The sequence below is a fragment of the Homarus americanus genome, unplaced genomic scaffold (genome assembly GCF_018991925.1).
Source record: "Homarus americanus isolate GMGI-L3 unplaced genomic scaffold, GMGI_Hamer_2.0 scaffold19918, whole genome shotgun sequence".
In the NCBI taxonomy this organism is placed as follows: Eukaryota; Metazoa; Arthropoda; class Malacostraca; order Decapoda; family Nephropidae; genus Homarus; species Homarus americanus.
This window is the reverse complement of record NW_024744038.1, coordinates 512722-535349: the sequence shown is the minus strand read 5'-3', so window position 1 is coordinate 535349 and position 22628 is coordinate 512722. Positions and strand designations below refer to the sequence as shown.

The 22628-nt window shown below is 37.6% G+C and overlaps 1 protein-coding gene across 1 annotated transcript in view; it reads left to right on the top strand.

Annotated features, from left to right (window-relative positions):
* LOC121877625 (plasmanylethanolamine desaturase-like) overlaps positions 1 to 22628 on the top strand; it is a 59585-nt gene that overhangs the window by 3971 nt on the left and 32986 nt on the right. The window contains exon 2 of the mRNA XM_042383436.1: positions 15879 to 16090. Coding sequence (XP_042239370.1) covers positions 15879 to 16090 — 212 coding nt within the window. The remainder of the gene's footprint in view (positions 1 to 15878; positions 16091 to 22628) is intronic.

The window sequence follows — 22628 nt, the reverse complement described above, 5'->3', positions numbered from 1 at the left end:
GTGCCTCTTCTAATTATCTACCAATGAAAAGATTTCCATAAAAATTATCATCAGAACTCACTGATGAAATTATAGTGAAAATATATACATTATTATTTATTTGTTTGTTTGATAAATGACATGACAGAAGCTATACACTCCTCCATACAAAGTTTTGCAGATAATGCCAAGAAATTCAGGGAAATTAAGAACCAGGTGGACTGTGAAGGGCTATAGAAGTGAACACTGCTTCAGGGGTGGTCGAAAAAATTACTGTTAAGGCTCAATGTCGCAAAGGGCAAGAGGATGCACCTAGGTCCTACCAACAGTAAGGAGGCATATCACATGACCAAACGGGTCGCAGAAACAGCATTAACAGAGACTGAATGTGAAAAGGACCTGGGTGTACTGTATCATTTGTATGTTGACAATGGACTGAACTTCTCATGTGAACAAGCAAAAATCACTTCAGTCACAGAAACAGAGTACAGGTGCTCCTCTACTGAGACCATTCGACAAACAAACTTTCAGAGATACAAACATCATCATTGAGGGGGTTACCTTCCAGAGCAGGTGTTAAATTCCAGATAGAACAAACATTACCTAAGAGGAGAAGAGTAAGCCAGGATTTAAGGCTGTATTATAGGGCATAGCTGTACGGTACTAAACATCCATTTTCTTTTAAATTTTTACAATATGTTTGGTATCTACAGGAGTAAAGTTGGACTTGCAAACAATTTGACTTACGAACAAGCCTCAGGAACGAAACTCGTTCGTAAGTAGAGGAGCACCTGACCAGTGCACTGAATGATATTCTGTGTTTCAGTGATTTTGGCTGAACAATGACCTTCATTCTAACATTTTTTTTTTATCGTAGAAAGGGGGTTGGTCTTAATACATCATCGGTAAAGTGAAATATCGTAATTCCGGGAATACCTATAAACCTTATTCTCTCCTGGAGGGTTTAGGATATAATAACAGATATGAAAGTAAAAGAGATAAGAAGTTATAAACTTCCTGACCACAGGATGACAATGGGTGCTTTTTTCGCTTTAAGGGTGTACATCTTTCCAATCCTGGAGATTTTGTAGTACTACCTCATGTTTTTGCTGGCTTAGTACTGCATGCCCTTCAAATTTGCTTGGGTTAGGTTCTCAAAATGGCCGCGAATAACATTTGCTGACCGGGGAGAGGGCAGGGTACATATTTACATGTGTAAAAAGAAATGTATACTGTACAGCAACTCCCCGACTTACGACCTACTTGACCTACGACCACCCGCACTTACGACCTGCCTCAGTCCGTAACGACCATCCGCATATACGACCGCCGCAGTCAGTTCCAAAAAATTTTTCAAATGACGTGCTCATTTTCTATACCAAAACGTTTCCGTCCCGTACGAGAGCATCGCGTGGCTACAGCACCCACGCCATAGAGCGCTTAGTTGGTGTTTGGCTGTCGTTGTATCCACAACTGATCGCGCTGTGTACTGACATTATTTTCGTATCTAATTCACTTTAGAATGACTGGAAAGCGTACAAGTGAGAGTGATGGTGGTGCTCAGAAGAAAAGGAGACAGTCAATTACTTTTGAGACGAAAATGAAGATAATAGTGCAGCATGAAAATGGAAAAACAGTAGCAACCATTTCACGCGATCTAGGCTTCTCGCACTCGACCATATCTACTACTGTATTTTGAAGGACAAGGAACATATTCATGAGGTAGTGAAAGGATCAGCACCTATAGAGGGAACTACAGTATAATAATGAAGAAAAGACAATGTTCCATTCATGAGATGGAAAACCAGATAAAAAAGCATGTACACTTAAGCCTTCTAACCCTACAGGCTAAGGCAAGAAGCCTTTTCGAAAGCCTGAAGGAGCAGACAGGAGATGAGTACTGCCAAACCTTCACAGCAAGTCATGGGTGGTTAAACAGATTAAAGAACCGCTATAGTTTACATAATGTAAAGGTGAGTGGAGCGGCAGCTACTACTGATGTTGGTGCTGCCGAAGCATTTAAGGAGCTAGATCATGTCATCGTGGAGGGAAATTATTTGCCTGAGCAAATATTCAATGTGGATGAAACTGAATTATTATGGTAGCACATGCCTGAACGGACATACATCCACAAAGAGGTGAAAACAATGCCAGGATTCAAGGCATTCAAGGACCGAATTACACTTCTGTTGGGGGGGAATGTAGCTGATTTCAAGATAAAGCCCTGCATGATCTATCATTCAGAGAACCCAAGGGCTTTTAAACATGTCAGCAAGCACACACTGCCAGTGTTTTATCGAAGTAACAAGAAAGCTTGGATGACCCTAGTACTGTTTGAGGATTGGTTCATGACTTGTTTCATTCCTCGAGCCAAGGAGTATTGTCTGCAACAAGGGATTGCATTCAAGATTTTGCTAATTTTGGATAATGCTCTGCGACACCCACCACACCTGGACGACATGCACCCTGATGTTAAGGTTGTGTACATTCCACCTAACACTACCTCTGTCATCCAACCCATGGATCAAGCTGCTATTGCAGCTTTTAAAGCTAATTATTTACGTGCGACCTTCGCTCAGGCTGTTGCTGCTAATGAATGTGAGAAAACGCTCAGAGTTTTGGAAGGACTACTACTATTTGAAATGTATAAAGAACATAGCTGCAGCATGGGATGAGGTTACAGGTCAGTGCATGAATGGAATATGGAAGAAAGTCCTGAAAAGGTATGTGAACAGTTTTAAAGGATTTAATGAACATGAAGTAATTTCTGAGATTAGTAACAAGATAGTGGAGTTGGGTAAACAGCTGGAGTTAGAAATTGATAATGAAGATGTTGAACAGTTGGTTGAAAGTGTAGCAGAAGAGCTAAGTAACGAGGATCTTATCAAACTGGAAGCACAGAAAATGCAGAGGAAGAAGAGAGTCTAAATGTAGAAGAAGAACCTGCACCCCCAAAAAAATTTTCAGTGAAGCATTTGCTACAATTATTAAGGGGATGCAAATGTTTGACGGAATGGATCAAAATGTTGAGCGTTTTGCCAAAGTTGACAATGGTCCAAGAGCACTTGTTTGCTACAGAGAGATTTATAATGAAAAGAAAAAGCAAACTGTGCAGTCTAAATTGGACATCTATTTTAAGAAGTCCCCTATTGCTGTCTCCTCACACCCCACCAGTGCTGCTTCTTCACTCCCTAAAGATGATCCAATACCTTCAACCAGCAAGTTTCCCCTGTACATAAACCTGTCTGAAGAAAGCGACACTGATGACCCACCCAGCCCTGTCTCCTCTGCTTTAATTTTAGATGTGCGTGACTAATTCTGGTACTGTATACTCAGTATACGTCGACATTACCGGGAGAAAGTTCCACAAGCTGCTGTTATTATCAAGTGGAAGGGAAGGGAGTGCCCAACCACTGTGGATGCCCACCCACTCCTCCCCCCACTGTATGCAGAAGCCTATTGTTCTGGGCCTGCATTTTGTGTTTTCTGTTCTAATTGGGGTCACACCTTTACTGCCTGCTGCCGACGTGATCGTCCCAGATGTCGCTTCTGTTCACGTAACCATAACTCCGCCGCCTGTGCCCAGAAAATCAAAGACCACCTTAATAGGGGTGGTGAGGGCTATGTATTTGATTCCAGATGTTGTAACTGGTGGCCGGCATAATGCTGACTCACGGCAATGCCTCAATCGCCCGTCTGTCCCAGGGGAAAAGCCTCCCTGAAGCGTCACAACCCCCCAGTCTTCTGGGCCACACCCCTCTGTCTCCAGCAATGCCTTCTTCAACAATATCTGCCCCTGCCTGGCCTCTTCTGGCTGCAACACAGCAGTCCCGGCCGTCTCCTAACTCAACTACTACTAGGCCTCCTCCCGTCTGTACTCAGAAGACACACACATCCTTGACCACCGAAGGGTCAAGACGTACCTGGCGCTCCTCTCGGAGCAGCCAGGTCAACTGTTAAGTTGGCCCATACCAACCCCCTCCCCTGAACCCTCCTCCCCACCGGAATATCAACAAGTTCTCGCCAGAAGTTACAATTTCATTTAGGAAAGGAACAGAACCAGTGTTAAACCGAGGTGAACAGTGGTGAACAGTGCTTAAGCCATTGAGAACAACTCAACAGTAACAGTCACACCCAAGTTAACCTTCACACAGTGAGGTCCCAGGTACCCAGTGATAACGGCCCGTGAGACCCAACAACAACCACCGATGTGTTAATCCTTCTACGATAGGAAGGCCTGGGACCAAACCTCACTCATATAACACCATCTGTGAGGGAATTACTACACCACATGTCCCTCATAACACCATATGTGAGGGAATTACTACACCACGTCAAGTCCCTCATCACACCATCTGTGAGGGAATTACTACACCACGTGAGGTCCCTCATAACACCATCTGTGAGGGAATTACTACACCACGTCAGGCCCCTCATAACACCATCTGTGAGGGAATTACTACACCACGTGAGGCCCCTCATAACACCATCTGTGAGGGAATTACTACACCACGTGAGGTCCCTCATAACACCATCTGTGAGGGAATTACTACACCACGTGAGGCCCCTCATAACACCATCAGCGAGGGAATTACTACACCATGCCAGGTCCCTCATAACAACATCTGAGGGAACTACTACACCACGTGAGTTCCTCCTAACACCATCTGGGAGGGAGTTACTACACTACGAGTTTGCTGTTCAACACCTACATTTCTCTGTATGTTCCTTTGCCTTTCTCTAATGAAGGCTTTTGTTAAACCACCAATGTATGTAATAAGTCATTTATGTCCAATGTATATTTTCAGCCTTCAGGCTGCAGAATTTTTTCAATAAACCGTTAATTATTATTATTATTATTAAGCTGCCAGGCCTTGTGCTCTCACCGGTGCTCCCCCCACAACCCCCCTCTAGTGACATGACGCAGATCATATCCCTCTTCCAGGAATTTACCAACCGTATTGAAAAACTCTTCGCTGCACTCTGTACCACCATCTCCGACCTACTGCTGCCCTCTGTTGCCACCCAGTCACTCCTCTCTTCTGGTTTGACACAAGCTGGTAGTCCCCCTGTGAGCACCCCCTGCTCGCGGCCTTCACTACTGGTGTAGCACCTACCTGGCCTGCCCTTGTGTGTCCTGCTGCCCCCAAGCGAAGTTCTGCCTCATCTTTATGACAAGTGGTGCCTCAACCTGCCCACCCACCGACCGCAAGCCGCGCCCGCTACTGTGTCTGTGCTGTCTCCACCAGGGCTACCTATTGGACCTGAGGACACCACCCCTAGCTACCCGTACCCTACCGGCATGTCAACGCACACACCATCACTATCACACTAAAAGGTGTGTCCCTCAATATTGTCAATGCCTATGTGCCTCCCTCCACCCCTACTGTACCTGTCCCACCACACCATATCACCTCCACCCCCACTGTACTTCGCCACGCCTAGTACATTGGCAACCCTGAGCCTGGCCGCACTGTCTGTAAACTTTATGGTCAACCGACTCTCACACCCCCTCTCGCTACATCCTCACTTGCCCTATGACCTCCTCCTACAGGTCCCCAGCTGTTACCAACACCTCTTCCATCCCTGACCAGATATCCCTCCTCCTAGTGACAGGCCTGGCACTTGACATTATTTGGGACCTGCCACGCTTTGCCATAAACAGATAAATTGTACCAGGAATTTTCCCCCCACACACTCATCAGTCTGTCACTTTATGTAACTTGCTGACAAAACCCATGACCCTTCAGGCTTTTACGCCCTTAATGCATGAGTCATAAAGGCAAGCATGAACTCCGCAAGTTTTCCCGATGGGCACTGTAAACGCTTCTGTGCTTCACCTTGCACAAGATGTAAGGGGGTGCCCAATTAACTGGCCCCCTCGTGGGCAATCCAATCTGCTTCATCCAATTAATATAGTCTCCATGAATACCTGTAAATAGAAAATTATGGGGGCCCCGTGTGCATTCAGCTGACTACATTAAAGGTAAGTGCACAGTAACACTGTATTCATTCTTCATGTTTGATTACTTTTACTGTACTGTATTTCATTTTAGATTTTTTGCGTTTCCGACTTATGACCATTCCTACTTACAACCTGGATTTGGGTCCCTAACCCTGTAGTAAGTCGGGGAGTAGCTGTATAAATAAATAAATAAAAATATATATATATATATATATATATATATATATATATATATATATATATATATATATATATATATATATATATATATATAGTAAAAGTCCAAAAATCCGGATGCCAAAAATCCGGACCACCCGAGAATCCGGACTTTTGGAAAACTAATTATTATTATTATTTTTTTTTTTTTAGCGGGCTTTTGTGTGTATGTGCGCATGCGTGAGCGCCACAGCTGCACAGCGACAACAAGCGACCACGTGGTCTCCACTTTAAAACGAGCAATCAAACTGTGACAACATACCGTAATACCGTATATACTCATCTATAAACCCCCCCTCGTTTATCTGTCGCCCTGATTTTTTGACCAAGAAATCGTTAATTTATGATATTCCTCGTTTATAGTTCGACCCACGTTTCTGAGGGTAAGCCAACAACAAAACCTTCAGTAAAAACGCTCTACGTCCTATAAACTGAAACACGAGTGCCGAAGGCAAATTGTTTACCATATATTATTACGACACTTTACACTGAAACGCGGGTAGTTTCAACAAAAATATTGTATATTTCCATTCAAGTATTTATTCAAGTCAATTAGGAGGGAATATTATTGCAATACAACAGTTTTTAACTAAACCATTCGAAAAGTGATTAGGGTAACATCTTTTGAACGAAAGAAAGCGAAAGTCATTGTTTTCGTCACGATTTTATCCCACTTTCCACTGTAATACGTACGTCATTTCAGCAAAAATATTACATTTCCGTGAATGTATTATATCAAGCACAGTATGAATAGAATATCATTGTAATATAACAGAATTTTAACCGAAAACTATTAAAAAAACGAGTAACATCTCAAGAACATCGGAAGCTTAGGTAAAGTCTTTTGTTTTCGACATGTATTTTATCCTATTTTACATTGAAATACATCACGTTTCAGCAAAATTACTATTTATTTCCGAGAATATATTCATTCAGGCGCAGTTTAGGTAAAATATACGTGTGATGTAATAGTTTTTTAACTGAAAACGATTCGAAAAACACGTACCCTCTAGCCCTGTTCAAGGAGAGGACTGGGAGAAGCTGTTTGGTGCTGCAGATGATGACAAAGAAAATGATTTTGATGGATTTTAATGAAAATATTCAGAAATATGGTATCGTAGTATTTATTCAAGTCAATTAGGATAGAATATTATTGTAATACATACAACAGTTTTTTAACTAAACCATTCGAAAAGTGATTACGGTAACATCTTTTGAACGAAAGAAAGCGAAAGTCATTGTTTTCGTCACGATTTGATCCCACTTTCCACTGTAATACGTACGTCATTTTAGCAAAAATATTACATTTCCGTGAATGCATTATATCAAGCACAGTATGAATAGTAATATAACAATATTTTGAGTCCTACTCTTTCCATTTACAGATTACTGTACAAGCCCATAATAATGGCTCCTAAAGTAGATAAACTTCGTTGTGTGAAGAGAAAGAAGAACACGTTGAAATTGAGTGACAAACTTGAAATAATTAAGAAACTAGTACGTGGTGTGAGCAATACTGTTCTAATGGAAAATACAACATTGGAAAGTCTACAATTTATGATATCAAAAAGGCAAAGAATAAAATTCTAGAATTCACAGCTTTTTCATTAAAACTGCTCGTTTTGATAAATGAAGCATGCTATATTTGCTAATGAATAAACTATCAAAATGTACCTGTTCATCTCTTCTTTATTCCTCCTTAAATTTTAATTTTAAAAGTACTGCCTGAGAATCCGGAAAATCCGAAAATCCGGACCGACCCAATCCCCAAGCAGTCCGGATTTTTTACTTCTGTATATATATATATATATATATATATATATATATATATATATATATATATATATATATATATATATATATATATATATATATATATATATATATATATATATATATATATATATATATATATATATATATATACACACACACACAGTATTACCCTACTTAACGCGTTTCACTCTAACGCGTTATCATATACGCCAGCCTGCCAGAGCTGAACTTTCACTTAACACGGATTTTTCCACATATACGCGGTGAGTGTCCTGCTCGAGACGCTATTTTAGATTCCAATTCCCACCAAGCCTGACTGCCTGTTTTAGCTCATAAAATTCATACAAATTACCCGCCAGAATATAATATACATTGCTGGAATTTTATACAGGTAGTTCTGCTATAACGATAATTGTGTTCTTGTAAAATATCGTTATAGAAAAATCCATAATAGAAATAACAGGGCTTATGGAGAAAATAGGGTTAGGTGCAGATTACCCAAATCGAAAAAATTTAGTAGTTAGCCTAACACAAAAGATAGCACAGTCTAAATAAATGTTACATTAATATCTAATAATGAATCATACAGAAATGTAACACTTTCTTGAATAAATATGAATGTAACTTGATGGGGAGAAGGGTGATTTTGAGGTTGATAACATCGAGCTTTCTTCAAGTGTTATATCCTTTTTACGATAATCACCGAATTCTATCATCAGAACGCTTTTGGAGATATTTTCTTTACCGTAATCACAGTTAATACCACAAAATTGGAGAAATAGTAAGCAAAATCAAGAGAAGAAACAGGCGTTCGATGTTATACAAATATTGTTCGAATTCATAAATCGCTAAGTAGAGCAAATTACAAGACAACACGTTATAGCAGAACTCACTGTAATTCAGGATAAACATCATTTCAATATAGATACAAATTTTAGAATATGATTTTTGTGCAAAATATATGACATTTATATTCAAAATATTCCTGGTCTTACAGGAATCCAGCATGTCAATTATATTATCCTAACTTTAGTTTGAGGTATTATTTATTACAAAAAAGTATAAGTATTCTGGTTTCCCACACATCTCCTTGGGACGTTGGTGGGGGGTGGGGGAGGGAGGACCCACCGACCATCTGTTACCTCGGAAGAATATTTATATTTTTTATTATTAACTGAAGATATTTGTTTTAGCTCATAAAATTCATACAAATTACCGGTCAGAATATAATTTACATTGCTGGAATTCTTATAATTTGATGATCATTTTGAATATAAATATTATATATTTTGCATTAGACATAAAAATTTTTAGATAAAATGTTTAATCTGAGTAAGTATGTTATCTTTTGTGCAAAATATATGACATTTATATTCAAAAATATTCCTGGTCTTACAGGAATCCAGCAATGTCAATTATATTATCCTAACTTTAATCTGAGGTATTATTTAATACAAGATGTTAAAATTTATTTTTTCACCCACTTTCTCTTGGTGGGGGTGGGTTGGGACTGACTGCCAACGGTTGGAAGAGGGGAGCAAGGTGGGGTACTTTGATTGACAGATAGTGTCGTGAAGAATATTTTTTTTATTAACTGAAGATATTTGTTTTAGCTCATAAAATTCATACAAATTACCGCCAGAATATAATTTACATTGCTGGAATTCTTATAATTTAGATCATTTTGAATATAAACATCATATATTTTGCATTAGACATACAAATTTTAGATAAAATTTTCTGAGTAACTATGTTATCTTTTGTGCAAAATATATGACATTTATATTCAAAATATTCCTGGTCTTACAAGAATCTAGCAATGTAATTATATTATCCTAACTTTAGTTTGAGGTATTATTTATTACAAAAAGTTAAGTATTCTGGTTTTCCACACATCTCCTTGGGACGGTTGTGGGGGTGGGGGGAGGGAGGGACCGACCGACCATCTGTTACCCCGTGAAGAATTTTTTTTTTTTATTAACTGAAGAAATTTGTTTTAGCTCATAAAATTCATACAAATTACCGGTCAGAATTTACATTGCTGGAATTCTTATAATTTGATGATCATTTTGAATATAAACATCATATATTTTGCATTAGACATACAAATTTTAGATAAAAATTTCTGAGTAACTATGTTATCTTTTTGCAAAATATATGACATTTATATTCAAAATATTCCTGGTCTTACAAGAAATCCAGCAATGTCAATTGTATTATCCTAACTTTAGTTTGAGGTATTATTTATTAAAATTTAGTGGTTTTCCCCAAAAATTTCTCAGAGAGGGAAGAGCCAGCAGTGTAGTGTGAGAGGGGAGGGAGTTGAGTCCATTATTTGAATGGACATTAACTTAGGACTGTATTTCTCTATTTCTTAAGTATTAATTGTGCATGTACCATCATAAAATTAAGATGTTATTTTACTACAACATAGTTGTGTCTTCAAAAGTGGAGTTTGGGGGTCGGGCTGGTTTTATTGAATTAATCCCATATGTTCTGTTGTTCACTTAGGATTTCACTTAACAGGACCCTCTGGGTTCTATTGACCGCTAAGTAAGGGACAACTGTATATATATATATATATATATATATATATATATATATATATATATATATAATAATATTATATATATATATATATATATATATATATATATATATATATATATATATATATATATATATATATATATATATATATATATATATATATATACATACACACACACACACATACACACACACACATGTATATATATTATATATATATACATATATATATATATATATACATATATATATATTATATATATATATATATATATATATATATATATATATATATATATATATATATATATATATATATGCTAAATCACTGCAGGTGCTATCTGGTTGATAAACTCAATAACTTACACATTAATTATGATTTTAAACTGGTCAGCTTTGATGTAACATCACTTACAAAGGTCCCAGTTGATGATTTAGTAGAGTCTCATAGATTCCTGGATGATATTTCACTGCCCATCTCGAAAGACGACTTCATCGAACTCATCAAACTATGTATTAAGGATTGCAAATTCGAATCAATGGAGAATATTATGCTCAAAAATTTGGTATGGCAATGGGTAATCCACTCTCACCTGTATTAAGCAACCTATATATGGAATACTTTGAAAAGAAACTATTAAGTAATATTTTACCACCCTCAGCAGTCTGGTTTAGATATGTTGATGATGTATTATGTCTCTGGCCATGTAATGAGGACCTAAAAGCTTTCCTGCCACAACTTAACAACTTAGCCCCCTCGATCAAATTCACTGTGGAATTAGAGCAAGACTCTAAATTGCCATTCCTAGACTGTCTGATACACAGAATAGGTAACACTTTTAAGTTCAGCATTTATAGAAAACCAACTAATGTGTGTTCATACATTCATTATTATTCTGCCCACAATAATAAAGTCAAACAGTCAGTATTTTCAACAATGTTTTTACGTGCCTTGAGAATTTGCAGTCCGGAATTCATTGATGAGGAATACAAATATATATATAATATTGGCTCAAACCTTAAATACCCTAGATCTTTCAAAGACAAATGCCTAAACATTACTAAGAATACTTTTTATAGAACTGATCCCAAGCCCACCCATGACCATAAGAATATCTTAATATTACCATTTCACAAAAATTTCTCACACATTCCTTCACAACTAAAAACCTGGAACGTCAATGTGGTATTTAAAAACTCATGCACTGTTAAACAAATGTTAATCAAGAACTCCCCCAACAACACAATTGGTTGCATTTATAAAGTTCCTTGCAAGGAATGTAATATGTTTTACTTAGGCCAGACAGGTAAAGATCTTGCAACTAGAATTAAACAACACAAATACAGTGTTAGGACAGGCCAGGAATCCAATGCTCTGTTTGTTCATTTGAGGAATAACAAGCATTGCATTGACTGGGATAATGCCTCCTCAATATTACCATGTAATTCAATTGATAGTAGGAACATCATAGAATCTAGTCTTATTAAACATACCGAAGCATTCAACATGAATTTGAATAACGGCATGTACAAGCTGGACAATTTTGTAATTAAGAAGATTTATGACCAGGTGAGAAGGCCGGGTCACCTGACCATCTGACCTGACCACCATTGTGGACCTGGTCTCCCCCTTCTCTGTATATATACACCTTGATTTGTATTTCTCTCTCTAGTCTGTACTCACCCCTGAAGATGTGAATTACACGAAAGCGCTTGGGAACTTCGTGTTTTCTTCTTTCCTTGTGGTTATCAGCATATATATATATATATATATATATATATATATATATATATATATATATATATATAATTGTGTTCTTGTAAAATATCGTGTTATAGAAAATCGCGTAATAGAAATAACAGGGCTTATGGAGAAAATAGGTGCAGATTACTATCGAAAAAATTTAGTAGTTAGCCTAACACAAAGGATAGCACAGTCTAAATAAATGTTACATTCATATCTAATAATGAAATCATACACACTTTACCTTGAAAAAATATGAATGTAACTTGATGGGGGAAAAGGGTGATTTTGAGGTTGATAACATCAGCTTCTCTTCAAGTGTGATATCCTTTCTTTTACGATAATCACCGGGAATTCTATCATCAGAATGCTTTTTGGAGATATTCTTCTTTACCATATTCACAGTTAATACCACAAAATTGGAGAAATATAAGCAAAAATCGCGTTATAGCAAACAAGCGATCGCGTTATACAAATATTGTTCCGAATTCATAAATCGCGTTAGAGCAAATTCGCGTTATCAAAACACGCGTTATAGCAGAACTCACTGTATATATATATATATATATATATATATATATATATATATATATATATATATATATATATATATATATATATACACACACACACACACACACACACACACACACACTATAACCTCGTGTATTCCAATGTGGTAAATGACTGTATCCCAAAAAAATGTGTCACTATGGCATCCTGTACAATACTATACTGAAACAGATGGACAAATGGATTGCTCTGTTGACCTGATCTAATATTACTGGCATTGTCAAACTGCCAAGCCTAGGGTCACCAGAGTCTTAATTTCAGACTTCACATACTGCATGCTTGTCTGACCTCAGAAAAAGAACCACATTCATCTCCTGACCCAACCAGACACTGTTTTCCCTTGGCTCAAACTAACTGAAGGGGGGGGGTTAAGATGCCTATGTACACTCGCACCAAAAAGTATCGGTGCAGGGTGAGATCAACGACTTCCGAAACGATACGTATACACTGTGATATGTCGGAAAGGTTGGTAAGTGTATCCTCATAACCCCCCCCCCTCACTAGCTGTTGCCATATGGCTGACAATCAGTGTGTTTGTTTCCTCTTTTTGGATTGTTGTTTTGTGTCGACTGAATGACGAGCGAGGGTTCGGTCTCGGTGAACGTGGGTATAAAACAGAGGCAATATGAAGCAGTAAAGATCTACACATGCCAGACGACATGGAAACCTCAGAGGGAACGCGAGGAGCTATTATTGCCCTTCATAACGAAGGGTTCGGCGTCACAGATATTAGTCGTCGGGTTGGTGTCCACAGGAACACCGCTGCACGATGGATTCGGCGATACCTCGAAACTGGTGCTACAGACGACAGGTCTCGGAGCGGCCGTCCACACTGCACCACCCCTCAGGACGATCAGGTTGAGTGGTTTATTTGGTAGCATAGTTAATGTGGCAATATTCACAAGTATCATAAACAATTTTGTTAACAGGGAGCTCCTCATATTTCATACTGTCTATTTATCAGTTCCCGACCTTATTTATAGCGGTTCGTTTCACTTGACCAGAGCTGCCAACATGTGGCTGGAACAACTCGCCTTTCCCAATACCTATCGTCACTGGTCTCAAATTGTTTACACTACAGTATGCACCGATACTTTTTGTTGCGAGTGTACATGGTATTAATCAATGTAAACATACCGTAGTCTTAAATGAAAAGTTTAAGCTAACGAAAATTGGGTTTGGGTTAGAACTTTAAATTTACTCGCCTGCCTGGATGAGTGAATGAAATAGCCTGTGTATAATTTTGTTATGTTTGGTATTATCAGGGAGAAAATTAACCAGTAATACAAAAGTGAAATACGATAGCTTTTTCTTACGACAAGTGTTATCATAATGAGTAATATTTCTCAATTTCGTGTTTCAAGAATTGCCTTATAAGCCTTTGTACTGCTACTTCATGCCAGGGAATGTTGGAACATCAATTATTGTCAAGTTACCTTTACTTTTTCATGAATCTACTGAATTTAATAATTTTCCTCCTGCAAATTTCTGACAGTTTAATATTCTTCCATTATGTAGGAGATTTGTTCTGCAGAATGTGTTAGGTAGCATTATTACTTCCAAAATTTACTTGGAATTGGCTTTAGGGTAGGCCATTGGGTGTGGTGGACTCGGGACTATTGTGGTGTGTCATGCAGTCCAGTTGCTTGATACAATTTTGTTACTGACTGGCCAGTAGGAGTCAGTGAGGGTTTTTGGTTCGTTCGTGTAAACAGATGGAATTCATAAATATTTGGATTCATTCTGCCTCCCCTTTATGTATTTATTTATTTATTTTTATTTTTTATATAACTACCTTATCGCCACAAGGGGATACGGTAATTACAGCAAAGGGGTACAGTAATTATCATCAAATAGGTACTGTACAGTATCCAATATTGTACAGTACAACCTGTAGACGTATTTGGAATGTGGAAACATATTGTGGGCAGAGAAATGTATGGGTTAAGCATTGAATCTGTTAACTCATTTTAAGGCCAGTGGATCACAATAATAGAATATAGACATGCTTAAATTTGCAAATAGACTGAACAAAAATAATAAGGATCAGAAAGAGACTTCCCTATACAGTATAGTACAGTACCTGGAGGTGTATGTAAACAAACTAGGACACCGTAGAGTTAAGTGAGCCTTTGTTTACATTTGCTGACTGGTTAGAAAAATAATGATGTAAGCTGTAGAATTGGTAAAACAGAAAAAAACTAAAATTCACTGAACAGTTTTGTATTTGCAGTTAGGGGTAGCAAAAAGAACAAACAAAATAACTACTACAGTATGTTTGGTTGCATGTGAGGGTAGTGTGTTGTAGCATGCTCACTGGTAATTTCCTGCCTCCCTTAGAGCCAAGCTTCAAAATCTAATTAACAAGAGTTGTCTCTGTCTTAGCTGTGTTCAGGTGTGGCCATAACCTGGACATTATTTTGCCTTTTCTATGAAGCTACTGTATACAGTATCTGTGGTGGTGTAGATGTAGACCATGGTATTCAGGCATCACTTTGTGCAAGGAGAAGTGAATTTTCTTTGGATCAATAACTTTATTGCTTCAGAGATTGAACCTGTAAAACATTGCCTTTCTGACATATTTCAGTTGTAAGTAAACTTTGATAGCAGACTTTTGTAAGATTTGGAATCAGTACAGTATTAAGATATATTTTCAGTAAAGTATTTTAGAGAATTACAAATGCAAATGATTCATTTAAACTTGGAGAAGAGGTTTTCCTGGCTAATGACTTCTGCTAGAGAATTATGGTACTGTACAATACAATGAATCTTCAGTCTAATGGACCTCAATCTGACAGACTACAGTACCTTCTCCCATATAATCTGTTAGATGGACGTTTCACATCTCACATACCATAAAGTCCTTTAGACAAATATTTCACATCTAATGGACTTCCTTTTCTCTCATTTACTATAATCAGCTAAATGGAGGTTTCACTGGAATTTCATTTGTAGTTAAGTAATGGGGCATTGTGTTCACTTGTCCTTGCTAGTTTTGAGATGGTTTACTTAACTAGATTAAGGAATAATTTGTAATATGTACAGACTTCACAGTTCATGTCTTTTATCTTCCAGGGAAGCGTATGCAGGAAATAGTGTGTGTATGCATCTGTATAACGTTGTTGGTAGTCAACTTATACTTTATGGCAGTTCATTTTAAGTTTGAGAAAGTGACTACGATTTTCCTTGTGGCACTAGCGGGGATCTTTACAGCAGACTTTGCCTCAGGATTCGTCCACTGGGGAGCAGACACTTGGGGATCAGTAGAACTCCCTCTCTTAGGCAAGGTGGGTAATGCCTTCTGGGAGGTGAACTTCTCCTTGTTTTTTGTGTTATTTTCCAGTTTGTGTGAAAATTTACAAATAAGCACTGTACAGTATGTAGTTATTATTATTTTTATTTTTGTTTTATTTTATTTTATTTTTTTTACATGATTACTGTTGTTGAGGAATGCCCTTTTCAGGATATGCACTCCACTGTGTGCCTCATAAAAAGTGCAGTGCAGTAATATCTCTGTTAGCCGGAATCTCTCTTAACCAGAACTCTCCGATAGCTGGAATTGAAATTTTCTCGGAAAATCATTCCCATTCAAATTTTCCGGAAATTTCCAGTTTTGGGAACGATTTACCTAGGGGCACATTTTCTGGAAAATTCCAAGAAAATTTTTCCAGTACCCAGAAAATTCCAGGGATGGGGAAGTTATTTTCTTGGTTTGAGAGATGAAAATCAGGCACATTTTCTGGAAATTCCAAGACAAATTCTCAAGTACATACCTGGACAATTCCGGGGATGGGGGATATTTTTCCGGGTTCGAGAGATGATGTAATGCACAATTTCTGGAAGTTCCGAGAACATTTTTCCGTTACCCGGAAAATTCCTGGGATAAGGGATTTTTTCTGGCTTTGAGAGTCGCCTTGTTACCCAGAAATATCTCATTCCCGGAACTGCTCTGCACCAGTTATTCTGGCTAACGGAGATATCAATGTATTTAGGTCACATTGAATTTAATACTCCCACTGCAGATACAGGAGTTACAGTGCATTGATTTGAACCTGTTCATCTTTATTACCATAGAAGTACAGTACTTCCCAACCATTATTGTATTACAGGAGTTGGAATATTCCTGAAACTGTATTTCCAGCATAAGGAAATTAAGTTTTTAAGGTTTTTTATATGCACCCTTACAATATTTTGTATTAAGTTATCTATTTACCTAATTATTGTTGCTTTGCTACAACATTGCTGACAAATGTAATACAGATTATAATAAATGTTCTACTATACAATGATTTCCTTGCAATAATACACACAATATTTCTGGTTCTATATCAGTATTGTTAGGTAATTCGATTTAATCTAATATCCATTGATTCAATTCAACACGGTTTTGAATATAGAAAGATAACAAAGTTGCATAAACACCTTTGGCCAGTGTTCTTATTAATAAACAACACCTGTACTGTACTGTATTGAATACCATTTACCCAAACATCTATATCAACATCAATTACATGCAGTGTTGGTTACAATTTTCACTTGAACTTCCATGCACAGATGCATGTAATAGTTTCAGATGTATCTCACCTCTAGGGAGCAAAAGGTCTTTTTTAGTTTTGGAGTCACTGGGTCAAAGGTCAGTGTTATTACTCCTGACTTGAGTTTATGGCTTCTGAACTACTGTACAGTATAACCTTAATGTGTGTTCCCAGATGAACATTATATTGTCGTGGGCATCTGCAGGACTTTTATTTATTTTTTCCTGGGGGGTGTAGCAAGATAAGACCTGACATCAGTTTATTCCAAACAGGTATATACAAGTATAATTGAGTTACCGGGTACTTTCAAGTAATGGATGATCAGCACTATCACATATCAGTGTTGTCACCAAATTATTAATCACAAAGATTCACGAAAATATTTCATTTCACAACATTAATCCTGAAAATCTAGGGATGGCCAATACGAGCTGTCTGCCACGATGGTGACTTGCTCAGAACATTAGCAGGGTAATTTCAATGCTTAAATAAATACTGCAGGCAGCACTTATCAGCTCCAAAACAATCAAGCACGTCTTCAGTGAAAGCATTCATTCTTTCTAACACCTTTTGGCGGTGCACGCTGAGCGTGCACAATCCAAACAAGCATTCAGTTGACAATGTTGATTAAAGTTATTTCTTGACATGTCTCACCATGCTAAATGACCACTCTACATCACAAGTGGAGGCCAAAAACGTCAAGGAGATCGATATAGCTTTTCGAATAGCAGGAAACACATCACACTGTTTCAGAAGATCCGTCAAAAAAAAAGATTGCACTAGAATCAGATGCAGTTTTCTTCTGGAAATGCTGATGCTGTATTTACATTTCAAACCAAGACTGTTACTCTACAGCAAAATTAATTACAGTTGTACCCCACTTAACGCGGTCAATAGAACCCAGAGGGTCCCGTGTTAAGTGAAATCCGCGTTAAGTGAACAACAGAACATATGGGATTAATTCCAATAGAAACCGGCCCGACCCCCAAACTCCACTTTATGAAGGCACATACCTATGTTGTAGTAAAAATAACATCTTAATTTTATGATGGTACATGCACACAATTAATACTTAAGAGAAATAGAGAAATACAGTCGCCAAGTTAATGTCCATTCAAATAATGGACTCAACTCCCTCCCCCTCTCACACTACACTGCCGGCTCTTCCCTCAGAGAAAATTTTGGGGGAAAACCACTAAATTTTAATAAATAATACCTCAAACTAAAGTTAGGATAATACAATTGATATTGCTGGATTCCTTGTAAGACCAGGAATATTTTGAATATAAATGTCATATATATGCACAAAAGATAACATAGTTACCTAGAGAAAAATTTTTATCTAAAATTTGTATGTTTAATGCAAAATATATGATGTTTATATTCAAAATGATCACCAAATTATAAGAATTCCAGCAATGTAAATTATATTCTGACCGGGTAATTTGTATGAATTTTATGAGCTAAAACAAATATCTTCAGTTAATAAAAAAAAAAATAATCTTCACGACACTATCTGTCAATCAAAGTACCCCACCTTGCCTCCCCCCCTCTTCCAACCGCGCGGTCAGTCCCAACCCTCCCCCCCACCCCCCACCAATCCTCCCTTCCAGAGTTTTTAACATTTAGTATTAAATAATACCTCAGATTAAAGTTAGGATAATATAATTGACATTGCTGGATTCCTTGTAAGACCAGGAATATTTTGAATATAAATGTCATATATTTTGCACAAAAGATAACATAGTTAATTTGAGAAAAATTTTTATCTAAAATTTGTATGTCTAATGCAAAATATATGATGTTTATATTCAAAATGATCATCAAATTATAAGAATTCCAGCAATGTAAATTATATTCAGACCGGGTAATTTGTATGAATTTTATGAGCTAAAACAAATATCTTCAGTTAATAAAAAAAAATAATAATTCTTCATGGGGTAACAGATGGTCGGTCAGTCCCTCCCTCCCCCCCACCCCCCACCAACCGTCCCAAGGAGATGTGTGGGATAACCACTAAATTTTAATAAATAATACCTCAAACTAAAGTTAGGATAATATAATTGACATTGCTGGATTCCTTGTAAGACCAGGAATATTTTGAATATAAATGTCATATATTTTGCACAAAAGATAACATAGTTACTCTGAGAAAAATTTTTATCTAAAATTTGTATGTCTAATGCAAAATATATGATGTTTATATTCAAAATGATCACCAAATTATAAGAATTCCAGCAATGTAAAATATATTCTGGCCGGGTAATTTGTATGAATTTTATGAGCTAAAACAGGCAGGGTGGCGGGTGGGGCAAATCTAAAAATAGCGTCTCGAGCCGGACACTCACCGCGTATATGTGGAAAAAATCCGTGTTAAGTGAAAGTTCAGCTCTGGCGAGGCACCGCGTATATGATAAAACGCGTTAAGTGAAACCGCGTTAGGCGGGGTAATACTGTATGTTGTAAATATAATTTAATTGCCATTTTTTCCTACATTCGACAACCACTGATTCTTTCTCATATTTCTCAACCGCTTGGTTTTGCAAACTACATGCTTGGTATACTTGAACTCATTGTAGCAGAGTTTTGAAGCACACTTAGGCGTAAATAAATTTGAAAAAATCATCCCCAACAGTAACATGCTCCGAGCTTTCCACTATATTTCTTTTGCTCTTATTTATATTTATGAATAATAATACAGTGGTCCCTCGGTTAACGAACACGGTTCGTTCCAGAAGGTCGTTCGTTAACCGAAAATTTTGTTTACCGAATCCATTGTTTCAATGGGATATTGGGTAATTGGTTCCAGCTCACCGAAAAGTACATACATACAAAGTAAAAAAAAAAATGCAGTAAAGTACACTTACTTTTAAGTGTGTATGTAGAAGGTTCCTGGTTGATGATGAAAGGAATTAGAAGTGGGGGTGGAGGAGAAGGGAGACGAGAAGGAAGTGGGGGTGGAAGAGAAATCACCTTTCAGGGGACCCCATGCTTGATGCCGTCATTTCACCAATAAAATTTTAAGTTCACTAGGTGTAATTCAAGATTATTTTCTTTAAATCAACACTGCACTGTGCTATATATTATCAATATGTTAACTAGATTTCAGAATGACCAATAATTTTAATGTAAAAATGCAAAAATATTCAAGAGCACAACTTTCTTGATATTTACTCCACTGGAAGCGAATGTAAACATAGAACAGATTACCGAATTGGCAGACTAGCCCATCAGCTGATGCTCACAACAAAACGTGATGTTCTTAAGGATTTTGCTAATCTAATTTTTGTTCATTAACCGAATTGGAGATTCTTATGGAAGGTAATTCGTTAACCGAACCGTTCGTTAACTGAGGGACCACTGTACAAAGATAGTGAAAAAAATAGATTAAGCGAGATAGTAAACAAATAGACAAACTAAAGCCTAGTCGCCAAGTCCCAATGAGATATTTGCCAGAATATTAAAGGAATGTAAGGGGGGATTTAGTATGCCCTTAGCGTCCGGGTTAAGGTGTACTGTAGGTGTTGGAAAAGTTCATTTTGAGATACGAGCTGATAAAGTTTCTCAACCCTTCTCCCCTGTATAAGTGTTCATTCTGAGCTGATTTTACATGTTATATCTTGTTTGTTTTTGTATTTTTGTGTGTTTATTTTTACATTTTCAACTGAACTCCAGTTATATTCTTTATGTGAGATTGAGGGGAGGGGTGGAAGGCTGGGGCTGGGCGCCTTGGGCGTCCTGAGATGGCTGTTGCTTTCGTTAGTTTTAGCGACATTTTCTTATACAGTGATCCCTCGGTTAACGAGCGCCTCGGTTAACGAGTTACCTTCCATAAGATTCTTAACTTCGGTTAACGAGCAATCCCTCGATTAACGAGTTTTTTATGAGCTGACCTCAACATGTTTTTGCTTGCATTTGGCGGTCCACCAGCTGTAGTATTAGTCCGCCAATACATACAGTAATCGGTTCTAGGGCTTAAATTCCTTACCATTTTAGTAAATATCAAGAAGTTTCTACTATTCAATAATTTTAAAAGTTTTATATTAAATTTTTTAGTCATTTTAACAATTATTGAACATAATTGATGTATAGGAAGCTTTTTTGCGCGCTCCATACAGGCGTCAGTCTCTGTGTCTTTTCAGTGGATGTAACATCTTGCTTCAGACTCTCTTCAACTAAATGCATTTTTTCTGTTTCCAAGCAAATTATTAGTCAATTTGAAATTTATTTTACACATTGACAATATATAATGCAGTGCAGTGTTGATTTAAAGAAAATAATCTTGAATTACACCAAGAGAACTAAAATTTTATGGGTGAAATGGCGCCATGGGGCGACTTCTCTTCCACCCCAATTCCTTCTCTTCTCCCTTCTCCTCCACCCCTATTCTAATTTCCATCATCATCATCATCCAGGAGCCTTCTACATACACACCTCAAAGTAAGTGTACTTTACTACCTTTTTTGTTGATTTTAGGCAATTTTCGGTGAGCTGGAACCAATTACCCAAAACCCCATTGAAACAATGGTTTCGGTTAACGAGCAACCTTCTAGAACGAATTGCACTCGTTAACCAGGAAATCAACAGTGGCTGCAGAAGTGCTCTCAAATGATTTCAAGCTCCAGATGGCAACATGTTCATGCTGGAATAGCCAATTGACGATGATGAGGTCAGTACTTCGAGTTTCACCTGAAGTGTGGGACAAACTTGACACTCCCTACAAACTGAAGCAGTATGAGCTGAACACCATCAAGGAGCTCTGTGATATACTCCAGCCATTTGAGTATGTGACTAATAAGATTCAGGAACATCTAGTCTGGTAGTTAGCTGTGTTGGTGGTCTTCGGGCTGCTTTAGCTAGTCTTCATGAAGTGTATAAAAGCAAGCTTGTTTCTGTACTTCAGTCCTCAACAGAGACTCGTTTGAATCTATGGAGGCTTTTCAGCTAGCTGCCACCTTAGACTCATGTTACAAGCTGGACTGGTGTCATGACTATAACAATGAAGTGCAAGACATTCGTGACCTTCTGACTGTGAAATACAATATGGCACACAGTGTTGATCCTACAACAACAGACATTTCCCCTGCTGAACCACCATCGATGAAGAGGAACAAGTTCTTTGCCCTGGCCAACCGGTCTTCTACACCAAGACCAACTCCTTCAGAAACTGAGGTCTCACTCTACCTCAACCAGCCATGTCTACAGGAAGATGGTGATCCCCTTGGCTACTGGAAGGCCAAATAACCCGAGTTTCCTGTTCTCTCCAGACTTGCAGCAAAGTACCTCGCCA